General features: G+C 40.4%; 1 protein-coding gene across 1 annotated transcript in view; it reads left to right on the top strand.

Moving 5' to 3' along the window:
• Positions 1-16679, top strand: part of LOC129707562 (docking protein 5-like) — a 182233-nt gene that overhangs the window by 53253 nt on the left and 112301 nt on the right. The window contains 1 exon segment of the mRNA XM_055652710.1: positions 3256-3363. Coding sequence (XP_055508685.1) covers positions 3256-3363 — 108 coding nt within the window.

Below are 16679 nucleotides of genomic sequence, written 5' to 3'. Positions count from 1 at the left end.
ATTTTCTATTCTCTCCAATTCATCCAAATAAATTTGCTCTTTCACACGCATGGTAGCATCCCTGACACATGCAAGTTACACGTGTGCACTTCATTCATAAAGGAGAGAAAATAAAACTGAATTTTCTAAATGAACAATTGCATTATTGTACAGGCACTCCCTGACCTATGTAAGGGCTATGTTCTGTGAACTGTACGTAGGTGAGACATTACGCAAATCAGAATCACCATCCCCGTTTCCCTGCCCGAAAGAACTCACTGAGGGAATTAACTGTCTCAGTGGTGTCTGGTTGCATTCAGGGCATTTTCTGCGGCCTGTGGCTTTCTGGGAAGCACCACCACCATTACCAGCTTGAGTCCTGTCTTGCCATTGGGGCACTTTCTACAGGCCCCATGTTTCCGATGTAAATTTGAATGATCGGGCCGTGTTGTGAAAATTACAAATTGCCTTGATTGCACTAGGGATTGAATACATAATTATTTAACTAAGTGCGAGTTTACATAAATTGCCTATTGTGTAAGTCGAGGAATGTCTGATTTCATGGGAATCATATGAAAGTATTAAATGGTGAGAGGTTGAAAATCGCTGGATATCTAAACATGCCTTTTATGATATTCTTGGGATATTCTAAACTTCTTTACAATCTGTGAATTACCATTGGGAATACAATGAACTGCAGATGGTGATTTACAAAGAAAGACACAAAATGCTGGAATAACATTGGTTGGATCAGGCAGCATCTCTGAAGAACTTGATTGTGAAGAAGAGTCCTGACCCGAAACATCACCCATCCATATTCTCCAGGGATGCTGCCTGACCCACTGACTTACTCCAACACTGTATTTTTTTTTAAATACAGTGAATGTTACTAGTTGGTGAATGTGACAGTGAATTTTCATTCAGCAGGTTTTCAACAAACATCAAATGAATAAATAATTCAGAGAGGAATCTGAACCAGATAATTGAAAGGACCAGTTCATTAGAAATTGAAGTAGAAATAAGCCTTTTGGCTCCTTGAGACTGATTCATTATTCAATAAAATCATTACTGGTCTGATACCTCAGTGCTTCCTTCCTTGTGTCCCTATATCCCAATTTCCTAATAGCTAAAAGCCTATCGATCTTTCAGTGCATTCAGACACTGAGCCTCCACCGCCCTCTTTAGTGGAAAATTATGAAGACTCACTGTGCCGTGTTTGAAAAACACAAATTATTTCATCTATGTCCTTAATGGCCACTGAGTAGCTCTGAACACTGCTCTGGAATTCCCATCCTACTTGCATGTTAATTTTTGGTGATTCCTGTGCACGTATCCCCTCAGAATACAAACACATTTCAATCTCTCAGTAAACGGTTGGGCCCAGGAGAGTGTTGTGCAGCAGAGGGATCTAGGAATAAAAATAAATCGTTCCCTGAAAGAGGTGTCACTATAAAATAGGGTGTTAAAGAAGGCGCATTGGCCTTCATTCAGTCAGGGAATTGATTATAGAAGTTAGGACGTTATGTACAACTTCAGTTGCTCAAGATGTTATGAAGCTGCACTTGAAGTATTATGTTCAGTTTTAGTCACCCTGCTATAGAAATTATGCTTTCAGTAATGCGCCTTCTTTAACACCCTATTTTATAGTGACACCTCTTTCAGGGAACGATTTATTTTTAAGGGATGTAAATTCATGAGAATGTTGCCAGGACTCCCCAGAGAGGTTGGGAAGGCTAGGACTTTATTCCTTGGGGCACAGGAGCTGAGGAGTGATCTAATAAAGGTATGTAAAGTCATGAGGAGAATATATATAGGGTGAACACACACAGTCTTTTTCCAAGGATCAAGAGCTAGAGGGCATAGATTTAAGGTGAGAGGGGAAGGGTTTAATAGGAATATGAGGGTCAACTTTTTCATACAGACAGTGGTGGGTATATGGAACAAGCTGCCAGAAGAAATAGCCGAGGCAGGAACAATAATAACCATGAAATCATTTGGAGAGATGCATGGATAGTAAAGAGTTAGGGAATAGTTAGATAGAGCTCTCAAAGATAGCGGAGTCAGGGGATATGGCGAGAAGGCAGGAATGGGATACTGATTGTGGATGATCAGCTATGATTATATTGAATGGCAGTGCTGGCTTGATGGGCTGAATGGCCTACTCCTGCACTATTGTCTATTGTCTATATGGACCAAACATGGGCAAATGTGACTGGCTTAGATGAGACATGGTTAGGTTGGGCTGGATGAACTGGTGCCGTGCGGTGTGACTCTATGACTCTCACTATTTAAAAAATACTTTCTATTTTCAATGGCCATGTGCTACATCTTCTCCATTTGATTTGCTTGTCTATGTCCTGATGAAATTACCGGCATCCTCCACACATTGCATATTGCTATCCTGTATTGCAGCATATGCAGACTTTAATGTAGCTTGTGAATGACTGAGGCCCCATCACCAGTATCTGCAGTAACACACTGGTCACAGTCTTCCAATTTGAAAATAATCTGCTTAATTCTATTTTTGACCTGATCATCATTCCTCAGTCTGCACCAGTGTATTACTCAAAGCCTTAATTTTGTTATTTATCTTTTGCATAGACCTTATCAAGGACTCCAGCAACTCCAAGTATATCAAGTACACCAAAATTATTAGTTTACCCTTGTCTGTTCTGCTTTGTCTAACAGGATTTCCCATTTATAAATCCACATTGTCTCTACCAATTCTATTATTATTTTATAAGTTCATGGGTTTATAAGTTATCGGAACAGAATTAGGCCATTCGGCCCATCAAGTATACTCCGCCACTCAACCATGACTGATCTTTTTTTCCCTCTCAACTCTATTCTCCTGCCTGTTCCTCATAACCCCCGACACCCTTACTAATCAAGAATCTGTCCATCTGCACTTTAAAACCCATCTGTGGCTATGGATTCCACAGATTCACCGCCCTCTGATGAAATAAATTCCTCCTCAATCCCTTTCTAGAGGTACGTCCTTTCACTCTGAGGCTATTTCTCAGTGCCCAGTTAATTCATGTTCAATGGTATATGTCAGTACTTTTTCTACTACTAATATCAGGCTACCTGGTTTACAGATCCTCTATATTTCCATTTGTAGCACATCCAATAATAGACATAAGTTTACTGCAACCCTGTACCACATTTAATTTGATGCGGCTATGTGTGCATTTTTGTTTTCTCTTGGGGACAGCATTATCACAAACCAAAATAGAAACATTTGATGTGTTTTGTTTTTACTTTTATACATTGTAGATATACCAGAGATGCTGGCTTGTGCTAAAGAAGGCATCTAGCAAAGGTCCTAAACGACTGGAGAAGTTTTCAGATGAGCGAGCTGCATATTTCCGATGCTATCATAAGGTAAACTATCTGTTGACAAAAGAAGAACCAAAAGAATAGAAGGTTTCTTTTTATAACTATTTTGTTTTCATTATGTCTCCCTTGAATACAGATGTTGCAACAAAACATTCCTTGTAGGAAAAAGAGAATGATGAGACACAATGCAAACATATATATATTATTTTCCAAATAGCTCTTCACATTTATTGGAGTAGAGGTTTATTATTGAGATTAGAGCTATCAGTTGCTGGACATTTTATCATCCAAGTAGTCATCCTTAACATGTAAATGTATTTGCCACATATTGGAAGTTCAATTCTTCTGTGATCCAAAAACAAAATCGAGTCAGTCCAACCATCATCTTGATGAGGGTCTGAAGAAGGGTTTCGGCCCGAAACGTTGCCTATTTCCTTCGCTCCATAGATGCTGCTGCACCCGCTGAGTTTCTTCAGCTTTTTTGTGTAACCTTCGATTCTCCAGCATCTGCAGTTCCCTCTTAAACATCATCTTGATGAGTATCGACATGCGGATATTTCCACAAGACCATATAATAAAAAGTAGTGGATATTTGTGGAGTTCCATGTGGCCATCGCAATACTTGTTGGTGTATTTATTTACTGAGCATCCATGAAGAAAAAGTGGATGCATGAATTCAGGTTTCACTGTTTTTATATTACTGATTTGAAGTATATTGCATGGAGGGAGCTGATAATAAGAATTCAACAAAAAAAAAACATTTGCAATTATATTGTAACTACAAAGCAATTCCCAAGCAATAAATACATTTTGAAGTAAGGTCACTGGCAGTTAGTGAGAGCACATTACCACAGAGGGTGAGTATATGGAACAGGTTGCCAGATGAGATCATTGAGGCAAGTACAATAACAACGTTTAAGGGACACTTGGACAGGTTTAGAGGGGTATGGGCCAAACGCAGGCAAATAGGACTAGTTTGATGGGCCATCTTGGTCAACACAGGAGAGTTGGGCTGAAGGGCCTATTTCCATGTCATGTGGCTCTATGGCTCCATGGCTCAATGAGCGTGCAGAAACAGCAATGTGATTATGACCAGGTCACCTGTCTTAGTAAAATCAAGTGAGAAATAAATATTGGCCCGGTTGCAGGGATAACTGGAATTAATCAGCAAATCAGACATTATCTGTGGAGATTCTGCCTCTACCCTATACCTCCTCCCTTGACTCCGTACATGGGCCCTGACAGTCTTTTCGGGTGAGGCAGAGGTTCACATCTCTGTTAAGCTTCTCCCCTCTCACCTTACTGCAATGACCTCTCATCTTGAACATTTCCACCCTGTGCGAAAGTTTCTCAAATCTATCCCTTTAAACCCCCTTCCTCTCACATTAAACCTATACCCTCTGCTTTTCCTTCCATTATTGCCTGCTTTATGTAATTGGCAACACTTCCTATCAGTCCTCTGGTGTGGAGAGTGGAGTTGCCATCCCATATGCTTTCCTTTGGCTGATATCTACATAACAACAGGAATACAATCTGCATCCAGCGATGACCATTACTGTGCCAGAACATTCACAAAATTGAACCTGGTATTTGATCAGGGGAAAGAATGAACAAAAACATGCGTGAATAGTAAAATAAAAATCTCCAGGGTTTATTGCATGCTCCAGCGGTCCTGTTTGAACAAGCATCAGCCAACTCTCCACTCAAGCTTCTGCATCCAAAAGGCAGTCCTATTATGCTAGGTGATGTCTGGTGGAGGAGGAAAGACAGGAGCTGCATGTTAGGTTTTACTGCTGGCAATGCATGTTGATGTATTGAATTAACAGCATGCCAAGGTGCAGCTTCCGTAGCTCTAATGTGGTATTGCTGAAGGAACTGTGGAGGTATGGTGTAGGCAGCAACTTCTTTATTACTGTTTTGAATATGAACTTGAATAGAACCAGAAGCCAACCTGGACTCAGCTTCTAAAACAGACACACTCTGGCCTGTGGTGCTGGAGTAACTCATCAGGTCAGGCAGCATCTCTGGTGAAGAATAGAAGCATAGACATATAGAAACATAGAAATTAGGTGCAGTAGTAGGCCATTCGGCCCTTTGAGTCAGCACTGCCATTCAATATGATCATGGCTGATCATCTAAAATCAGTATATCGTTCTTGCTTTCTCCCCATATCCCTTGATTCAGTTAGCTCTAAGAGCTATATCGAACTCTCTCTTGAAAACATCCAGTGAATAGGTGACGTTTCGGGTTAAGACCCTTCTACACACCCACCCTGGCCTGTGGTATCCTCACTCACTCCATTGGTACTGATGTTTTTGGGTTTACATTGAATCCAGAGTAAGATATGACTTTATACAACCTGCTTATTTTGCACCTGCACGTATAGATTTTATAGAGCAATGAGGCTGCGTAACCAAGCTTACTTTAGAATAAATACTTTACGAATACTATTTTCTCAGCGAGGAGAAACAGAGCCTTTACAGTTATAGAAAATAAACCTGTTATGAGAAAATGCTTCCAACTGCTAACAAAAGAGTCAATTATTGGATTTTCTTTGAAAAATGTAGGTCATCCAACATGCTCACACCTATTACATTGTAAGCTGCCCGATGGGGTGGCGGGATGTGATGAAAATTGTATTTTTTTATTATTGCAGCTCATTCTAGTAGTGGTTGCAATAAAATGAAACTGTCTCCACGAGTGGTTTCTGATGACTAATTGGGGTGAGAACATGAATTTTATGACTACTTTATTTGCACTTGAGAAAAGAATGGTGCGCTGTCTCCTTAAACTGATGCAATTGGTGTGTTAAGGCACTCCCACTCAGGATAGATATGGTATTTGAAATTTCTAACCCACTACAATGAACTGCAAAATACTTCCAAGACATGCTTAAATGTAACTCAAAGAAGGGCTTGCAGCTGATGATGTTCTTACATAAGGTCATAAGTACACAATTTCTAGGAGCAGAGTTAGGTCCTTTGGCCCACCAAGTCTACTCTGCCATTCAATCATGGCTGATCTATCTTTCCCTCTCAACCCTATTCTCCTGCCTTCTCCCCATAACCCCTGACACCCTTACTAATCAAGAATCTGTCAACCTCCACCACAAACAAAATCCTTGCATAGGTTTTCTGGCAGTCTTGGTGCTGGAGGATGAAGTGCAGGCCTAGGTTGATTGTGTCATCCACTACTCTGGCAAGGAAGGAGACCCAGGAATAAAGGTGAGTATGGGAATGGGTAGGTGAGTTAAAATGGTTAGCAACCAGATGATCATTCAAGCTATAGGCCTTGGCGGGTCAAGCATAATTTTTCAGTGAAACGGTTGTTGTATGAATGTAGTAGATTAGTAGTTAGTTAGAGGAGGTGCACGTGAACATCTGTCTCACCAGGAAATACTGGGGCTCCTGGAAGGATGTGAGGGAGGAGGTATAGCGCCAGGAGTTACATCTCCTGCAATTGCAGGGAGAAGAACCGGGGAGGGGGTGGTCTGGGTGAGCAAGGGCTCAGCAGGTTAGGCAGCAGAAGGAGGGGAAAATTGAGTTAACATTTCAGATCAATGTGCTTTTATCAGAACCTCACTGGCAGAGATCCCCATAACATGTTTATTAATCAGCTGCAGTACCTAATTCCACCACCCGTTGCCTTCCTCCCACTCTCTGTTCTCCGCATCGCTTGCATAAACTGTGATGTTCACACTTATTCAAGCTCGTCCAAGTTTCAACATCTCTAAATGGAAGAATTGACACATAGCTGAGAGTCTCTCAATTTAGAGGTGTAACAAAAACAGACTCTAACATACCCCTCCAGGCAAGTAGGGGATATTTTATCACACCTGTTGTGCTCTGTAGATAGTAAAAATTGTGCGTCAACTTGGCATCATTTAGAACTCATTGGAATCATTGGAAGTAAGTGCTATAAACATAAGTGCTGGAAATAACACACTGTGCAGTGTTGCATTTCGAGCATAATGTCATGATGTATTTTACATGGTTATATTGTTTGTACTGCATGTGGCTTGAAACATAGAAACATAATAAATAGGTGTAGGAGTAGTCCATTCGGCCCTTTGAGCCAGCACAGCCATTCAATATGATCGTGCCTGATCATCTAAAATGAGTTACCCCGTTCCTGCATTTTTCCCATATCCCTTGATTCCTTTAGCCCTAGGAGCTAAATATAACTCTCTCCTGAAAATATCTAGTGAATTGGTTTCTATGGCAGAGAATTCCACAGATTCACAACCCTCTGGGTGAAAAGGTTTCTCCTCATCTCAGTCCTAAATGGCCTACCCCTTATTCTCAAACTGTGACCACTGGTTCTGGACTCCCCCAACATTGGGAACATTTTTCTTGCAGGCTTGTAGCATAATGCTACCAAATACCTGAAAATAATTCTGCAAAACACAGATCACCCTGTGGGTTCTGCAAATGCTACACAGATATATTTATAAAGACATACTGTAATTGATTTTTTTAAGTTCAAGAAATTAGAAATGAAAAAGTGAACAAAATCTGCTTTCTAATTTTGCACCTGGACAGGTCAGGAGCAATTTAGGTTTGAAGAAGGGAAGAAGGGTCTCCACCCAAAGCATTCCTTTTCTCCGGAGATGCTGCCTGACTCATTGAGTTACTCTAGCATTTTGTGTCCATCTTCAGCATTCTTAATCCTGGTGACCAACCAAGTTCAGGCTAATGAGTTATCCTTCTCATTCAAATTTTGTTTCCGAGAATTGTCTTTATTAATTTGAGGAATTAAATTGAAAAAATGGCCAATTGTAAAATTAGTTCAGTAATTACATATTCATAGGTTATCATGATAAAAATAAATTAGAAAGACAGAATCATGCAGCTCAGAAATTAATGATTTACTCCAATGGATCTTTGGCATTATTTGTGCAACATTACATTTTACCAAAGCGAGACACAAAATGCTGGAGTATTTCTTCTTCTTGTGGGTCTTCTTCTTCTTCTTCTTCTTCTTGCATATGGCGTGCACAGCACAAAGTCTTCTTCTTCTTCTTCTTCTTCTTCTTCTTCTTCTTCTTCTTCTTCTTCTTCTTCTTCTTCTTCTTCTTCTTCTTCTTCTTCTTCTTCTTCTTCTTCTTCTTCTTCTTCTTCTTCTTCTTCTTCTTCTTCTTCTTCTTCTTCTTCTTCTTCTTCAATGGTGTGCACAGCACAATGTTGTAAGACAATTTGTTCTGTTTGATCTTTTGTTTGCCGCCAGGTTGATTGCATTCGTTGAAACAGGGTGGACCACATGAAGGTTGCAATCTCCCACTGAACTCAGCGGGTTAGGGAGCATCTCTAGAGAATGTGGATAGGTGATGTTTCGGGTCAGGACCCTTCTTCAGACATTACATTTTACCATCTCAGCCTATACTCGTCACTTTATACTTTCGCAAACTTCACTTTAAATGCATCTTATATTAATTAATTTAACTTCTCCACATATGAAAGTTCTCACCGCCCTTTGAGGTAGAATTCATTATTGAATCTATTGGTGACAATCAAATGTTAATTGTTCCAAATGTTTGTGTTTGAGTTGAAAACACAACTATATTTACTCCCCCCCTCCCTCATGAGTTTAAAGAGCTTCCAAATCAGATGAATAATTTTGTTTTAACATTTCCCTATTTCTATTGCATAATATAATATTGTTTATAAAAACATAGTAAAAACATATATCTAAAATTTATTAACCTCTCTTTTAAGATTGTGATGCATAAGGAAGATTTATTTTCAAGAAAATCACAGTTCTCAGGGAAAGGAGGGTATTAGGTTTTGCAAGATATATCGTATCACCCCATGTAAACAAAGCTAAGTGCAATTTAATAAATCATTACTTTAATTTTTGGTTGAATTCACATTAAGAAGCATGAACAGTGACTTTTCCTTTGCTACTGATTTATTTAATATGAAGTCTCTTGAAATCCTTTGGTTATTCATTAAGGTGGAGGCAGGCAAGTTTGTCTGACTCGAACTAGAATATATATATATTTTTGGTGTCATTTGTAACATTTTGGAATTTATTTGACAATTTTGGTTACTGAGGTAGCGCATCCGAAGGGTCAGAAAATGCAGCTTGCAATGATGAATGATCATTTTCCCTTGTTGCAATTCGCCTGGGTTGCATTTGGTCTGTCACTATGTTTCATTCTGAAATGTCACTAGGGGTTGTAAAATTGATGTAATGTCCAAAGATGAATAAATATATCAAGTTCACATTCTATTGGAGTGACATTGTTGATATTGATGCACTTGATATTGCTAACCTTGCTTCTTTTTTATTGATGTTGAACTTTTATGCCAAAATATGTCGATATGCAGCTATTTTAATTCATTTTAAATATTAGCAGTTTTTATATGTGGGAAGCAAATCTGTGGATGCACTTTGGACCATGAAGTCTGCACTATCAAGCATTCATTATTGCCAATCTTATTTTATTGTCCCCATATTCTTCAAAGCTCCCTCCATATTCTATCAGTAACATACACTGTAGCATCTGAAGAAGACAAATAAGCTACCTTTTCGATTTGATAAATAGCCACCAGTTTGGTAAGCTCTATCTCTGGAAGCTGCCTAACCTGCTGAGTATCGAATGTGTAGGCAGGAACTGCAGAACACACACGTCCATTGTAGAACTAACTTCTGTTCAGTTTCAGTTCAGTTTAGTTTATTGTCACATGTACCGAGGTACAGCGAAAAGCTTTTGTTCCGTGCTAACCTGTCATCGGAAAAAACAATACATGATTACAATCGAGCCATTTACAGTATACAGTTGAATGATAAGTGAATAACATTCAGTGCAAGGTAAAGTCAGTAAAGTCCGATCAAAAATAGTCCGAGGGTCACCAATGAGGTAGATAGTAGTTCAACTTGCATCTCTTTGACTTGTGGGAGGAAATCCAGAGTACAATACAACACAAATTTATTTGTCACATGCACCAACTAAGGTACAGTGAAATGCGATACAATTGAAAAAAGAACATACAATACACTATAGAATTTAACATAAACATCCACCACAGCATTCTTCACTGTGGTGGAAGGCAACAAAGTTCAGTCAGTCCTCCTCCTTTGTTCATCCGTGGTCGGGGCCATGAACTCTCCATAGTCGCTGCTACCAGATGAACAGGCCCTCTCATCGGGACGATCGAAACTCTGACGTCGGGACAGTCGAATACACTCCGTGGCTTGGAGTGCCCGAATCGGCCACTTTCTTAGCGGAGTCCGCTGCTATAACATTCAGGATGTTATAGGCTGCAGGCCGGCGGTCGGAGCTATAGTCACATGGAGAATGTATGAATTTCACACAGACAGCACTGGTGAACCAGGTAACTGTTCATTCATAGGGCAGCCTAGTCATTCACATTTTGTATTTTCTTGCAACATGGAATGAAGCCATACAACCCAGTGATTCCAAGCCTGACACTGATAATATTCCCATTCATCACATTCCCCTATTCATTCTCTTTACAAGCCCATTACCTCTCCTGCCATTCTAACACCCAAATTATCCAAGGATGATTTACAGTGGCGAATGAACCTGCCAACCAGCACATCTTAGGGATATGGGAGGAAACAGGAGTGTTTGGTGGAAAACATGCAGTCACAGGAAGAACTCTAAGTACCCAAGATCAGGGTTGAACCTGCATTGCTGGTGGAGCAGCAGGAGTATGGCTGTGCCACTGTGGCAGCCCTATTAATGTGCTACTCATGAGAACAACCAATGAGCCTTTGGAATTGGGCATGAAGTTGCAGCTTATAATAATTATCAGATAGAAAAAAACACTACTGCCAGCTCAGTTTCAGAGAAGGAATGGGTGATGCTTCGAGTCGAGACCCTTCTTCAGACAATGTCTCCCTCTCCCCTGACTCTGAAGAAGGATCTCAACCCAAAACATTACCCATTCTTTCTCTCCAGAGATGCTGCCTGTCCCGCTGAGTTACTCCAGCTTTTTGTGTCTATCTTAATTATATTTTTCTTTTCCATTATTTTTAATCCTTTAAAGTTATGTAATTTCAAAGTTGTGAAACCACGTTGTGTAGGGACCATTGATATTTGTGAGCCTGCCTCCTCTTGTATCGCTGGTCATTATTAATGTGATCGCCATGTGTTAATGAGATCTATTCAGTAATGTTATAAAAATAGCTCTGCCTGAGATCTGGAGCAGAACAAAAGTCATTAAAAGCCAGAGGAAAGTGGTGTCATTTGCATGTGCCAGATAAATTGCTCTCTCAATTTCTGTACATCTCAGGAGGATAGGAAAATAATGAGGGCAGCGTAAAGGATACTGTGGGGGGAAATTGACTGCTTGTAACATTCTGAAGCAAAATGTAAATAAGTAAACACTTACAAACAATATAAAAATCTGTGCTACTCTGAATGTACGTGGCTGTTTCCACTGAGTAAAACCCATGAATATGACTGACAAAGCCCTGACTAATTACATTAGTGCAAAGTAATTATTTGGAAAGAGTAGATTTGAAAGCATTCTTGAAGGAAATGAGCTTTTAATCAGATTTGGTTACTTGGCTTCTGACAATAGGAGTCAGAAAGTTGTCTGTCCTAATCCACAGGACTCTGTTTAAATCAATAATTTAATTTGGAACAGTTTTTGAAAAAGAGAATTTACAAAATGTTGAATGAAATTATCTTTGCGGGGGGCAAGTATTTAAAAAATGAATCAAGATGTTAACAACCTGATGTGATCAACCTTTACAATAATAATGGAGATGATTCTCCAGAAGTGTTGAAGTGGTTGATGAGGGATTGATGAGGAAGTCAGGTAGTCTGCTTGATGATTCTGGACATTCCTCTAAGCTTCTGTTTCAAGGACACTGCAGAAGAGAGGTGTTTCATCAACATAGCTGTCCAGTCAATTAACATCCCACTTTCAAATTTCCTCTCAGCAATCTCTCCACAAACCCATCCCTTCATCCTTCTGATAGACATAAAATGCTGGAGTAACTCAGTGGAACACGCAGAATCTCCGGAGAGAAGGAATGGGTGACATTTCGGGTTGAGACCCTTCTTCAGACTGAAACGTCACCCATTGCTTCTCTCCGGAGATGCTGCCCATCCCGCTGAGTTAGTCCAGCATTTTTTGTCCATCTTCGGTTTAAACCAGCATCTGCAATTCCTTCCCACACCCTTCATCCTTCTGTCCTTGCAAAGTCACCGATGACATCCTATGTTATTGAGTCAGAGTCAATCCCTCTTTGTCCATCTGGAAGCGACACAAATCCTTCGACATGGATGACCACAACCTCCTTCTCTCACATATCTCCATCCTCACACAGTGGAGTGTGGCCCAATTGTCAGATTACATTCTTATCTATCATCACAACTGGAGAAACACCTACAATTGCCTTTCTTTCACTCCAACCCCCGTTGTCTTTGCCTCCTCCATTTCACATCCACGTGCAGCCCGTATACAAAGACGTTCGAAAATGTGGTGCCACTTTCCACTTCTAACTCATTATCACTTCCCTTGACCCTTCCATCCCCCAAATTGTCAAATTACTTGGCCAACACACACCACTAGATGAGCAGAAATGTTCCACAACTAAATACAAGGGTTAATCTTGCACTCAACCAAAAATACACTGCGCGACACGGTGCTGCAGCGGTAGAGTTGATGTCTTACACCGATTGCAGCGCTGGAGACCCGGGTTCGATCCTGACTATGGGTGCTATCTGTATGGAGTTTGTACAAGTTCTCCCCGTGACCTGCGTGGGTTTTCTCCGAGATCTTCGGTTTCCTCCCACACTCCAAATATGTACAGGTATGTAGAATGGCTTGGTAAATGTAAGAATTATCCCTGGTGGGTATAGGATAGTGTTAATGTGTGGGGATTGCTGGTTGGCGCGGACCCGGTGGGCAGAAAGGGCCTGTTACTGCGTTGCATCTCTAAACTAAAACTTCCCCTCCAACATCAAAGGTTCAAATGGGACTCTGGATAAAGTGGACTTCATCCCATGTCTTGTGAGTCACGGCTTAGTAATGGCAGACATCAAATTCACCATCATTTTCAGTATGTCAACAGCTCTTGGTCCATTAAAGGAAAGGGGATTTGACAATCAAGACCATAAATCCAACATAGAACGCTGTGCTTTTGAAATTGTAACTACATACAACAGAAATTTCAAGATAATGAAAAAGCACCACAACTATCGCCACAAAATCCTCCACATTTACTCGAAAAACAAGCAAAGTAACATTAGTATCCTCTCCCAAGTCAAAATTCCTAGTGCTAAGGTCTTGATTACACTCGAGTAGCCTTTGTAAGGGCATGCCACATTTTTTGTATTTAATATATCAGATTCAAGAAAAATACACTTTCTTCTAAGTGGTGTCATTGGAAGAGAATACCAGGTAGCCAGAGAAAAAGGTTCTAAATGACTGCTTGGTAAATGCTATATCTCCACAGATTCTTGGGAATTCCCCGAATAATAGCGTTATAGCATTACAGCAAATATAGCATTAGTGTTACAGCTACAGAATAAGCGTAGATAATTAAAAAACGTGCAAGGGCCACAATGAGGTAGTCTGGGAGATTGGGACCATACCCCTAGCTTATGAGAGGTCCATTCAGTGGGGATAATAGTGGGGAAGAAGTTGTTCCTGAATCAGATGTATTATACTTTGATGCTTTTGTGTCTTCTGTCTGATGAGAGAAGGGAGAAGCAGGAAAGACCAGGATGTGAGTGGTCCTTGATTATATTGTTTGCATTCCTGAGGCAGCGTGAAATCTAGATGGAGTTAATTATCGGAGGGAGGCTGTTTTATGTGATGTCCAGCAGGAACATATAGACAACACAATTTGTCATTCTTGGACGTAGTGGTCCAGTAAATCCAGGAATGACTTCCACTGAATGCTGGAACTCTCTTTCGAAGTAGCATCTACACCAAATGATTCATTGTCATTGATGAATCTCCTGTGAAATGCCTTGGAAGTTTTGCTAAGGTAAAGTACACACATAAAGCAATGTTTTAATAATTGTTGGAGAATACCTTTAGCTATTCAGTCTCTTTGCCAGAGAGCTCACACACTGGAACTCATTCCCATTTGAAGTGGGTTCACTAAGAAGAAGGAATTAGCTCTGCATTCAGCGTGATGGCCAATTGTGCACCTGAGCATAACTGACGTGCTGTAGAGATTGGAGAATACAATTACCCTGCTGACAGCGGTTCATTGCGAATAGAATTGAGAATTTTGTTTAATTGGAATGCCACAATTATCGTCTCAAAAGGCTTATTGAGGTGCACAGCAGTCAGAACTAAGCGCTCAAGTGACCAATGTCATACATTATCAGAATAGTAAGGATCGCATTTTATTTGAATTGGGTACTCCATAAACTGAGATGCAGAATGACAAAATGCAGATAATGTTAGTTCCTTGCTGATATAGTTGTTTGGATGGACTGTCTTTAATCAACATTTTTATAGTTGGATTTTAAGTGCTTTCACAGGAACGATCCTTATAAGTAAGGCAAGTATTTAATTTGCATTATGCAAAACATATATTCAACTGCTGCTGCACATGTACAGTATATTTTGCATGTAAGGATAGGTTATAATCTTGTTTTATTTCAATATATATTGGTTCTACTATGATCTGCTCATTGAAATTAGTGTTAAATGCATAAATGCATTCAGGCATGCTGTTTTTAACTTTGCAATTATTCCACAATCTATGACAACCAGATTGTCTACTAAATTATCAAAAAAGGTATTTAGATTTATCCTTTGCAAAAGGCTGTCAAATTACGAATGTTAAATGCAGTAAAGTGCACATGTATAAAGTCAGCAGTAATTTCCAATGGCCATGTATCCATTAGCATTATTGATTGTGAAACTGTCTTGGAAAAATGTTATCAAGAAATTATTGAAGGCAAGGAAAATATTAATCACCCTCAAGGTTTTAACAAAACAACACATACAAATGTCCAGATCTTGTTATATTTTATATATCTTATGACAAAGAAGAGGCCCATTTAGTTTAAGATAGACACAAAATGCTGAAAGCATTCCTGGAGGGAAGGAATGGGCAACATTCCGGGTTGAGACCCTTCTTCGTTTAGATTAAGACAAGACTAAGTGGGACCCGTTGGGTCCCATGTTCACATGGGAGGGTTGGTCCCGCAAGGCAATATTCCATCTCTCCATCAATTCCAATATTGGTGGCCAGTGGGGAGAGGGAGTTTTCTGGAGTGCTAGTATAGGTGTTGTGGGCTCAGTCACTCAGGCCTGGTGGGCTGGCAGCTGGCGGAGGGGTATGTAGTTGTGCCCGGGTTCCGAAAATTTTGTAGTGAACAAAACCTTCGCGCGCCAATGGCCTGTCGCGGAACTGATGGCCAAAGTGGGACAGGCCCAAGACCCTGGCACGACGCAATGTCTCACCTTCAACAGCAGCAGAAGCAGGCAAACGATCGACAAACCAAGCCCTGGGCTCACGGCCGTTGCGGTCCGGTTCCGCCCCCACTCCTACTCCCAGAGTGGGGCCAAGAAAATTGAAGATAGCCACAAAAAGCAGGAGCAACTCAGCAGGACCGGCAGCATCTCTGGAGAGAAGCAATGGGTGATGTTTTGGGTCAAGAACCTTCTTTTCAGACAAGAAGAGTCTCGACACAAAACATCACCCATTGCATCTCTCCAGAGATTCTGCTGGTCCCACTGAGTTACTCCAGCTTTGTGTCCATCTTCAAATGACGTCACGCACTCCAGACGGCTGTGCGTACGCATGTAATCGTGCCTGACCTTCGCGGGACCATCGCCACTCAACATGACCACGAGGTCGCGTAATTTGCGTGCCAAGGACACGTAAGTGGGACAGGTCCCTTAGGAACCATTAGCTTGATTTGGCCTATTATTGATCAAGGATGGTGTCAGGGGTTATGAGGCGAAGGCAGGAGAATGAGATGGAGAAGGAAAGATAAATCAACCATGATTGAATGGAGGAGTAAACATGTTGGACCGAATGGTCTAATTCTGCTCCTAGAACTTATGAACCCATGAACTAATGAACTTATGAAGGATTATTTCATGGTTTTAAGTACTTACTGTATTATTCTTTATGTGTGATTAATAATTTTTTTTTCTTTTTTTTACTTTAAGAAGCCGTATTGTATTTCAGGGAGTCTGAAGAAAAACAGTACAGAGCTTGCCAACAATCAAAACATTTCACACACAATGACTCATATTAAACTCAGCTAAGTACATTTTATGCCGACATAAATCTCACACTATTGGTGAGATGATTACCAGGTAAACTCCTTTGATTGCTACACATTTACCAGTGCCAAAAGGCTGTAGTTATAGCACAGCGAATCATCTGAAAAGTATAAGTGCAGT

The sequence above is a fragment of the Leucoraja erinacea genome, chromosome 21, assembly GCF_028641065.1.
Source record: "Leucoraja erinacea ecotype New England chromosome 21, Leri_hhj_1, whole genome shotgun sequence".
Classification (NCBI taxonomy): domain Eukaryota; kingdom Metazoa; phylum Chordata; class Chondrichthyes; order Rajiformes; family Rajidae; genus Leucoraja; species Leucoraja erinaceus.
This window is presented reverse-complemented; position numbering and strand designations above follow the sequence as displayed.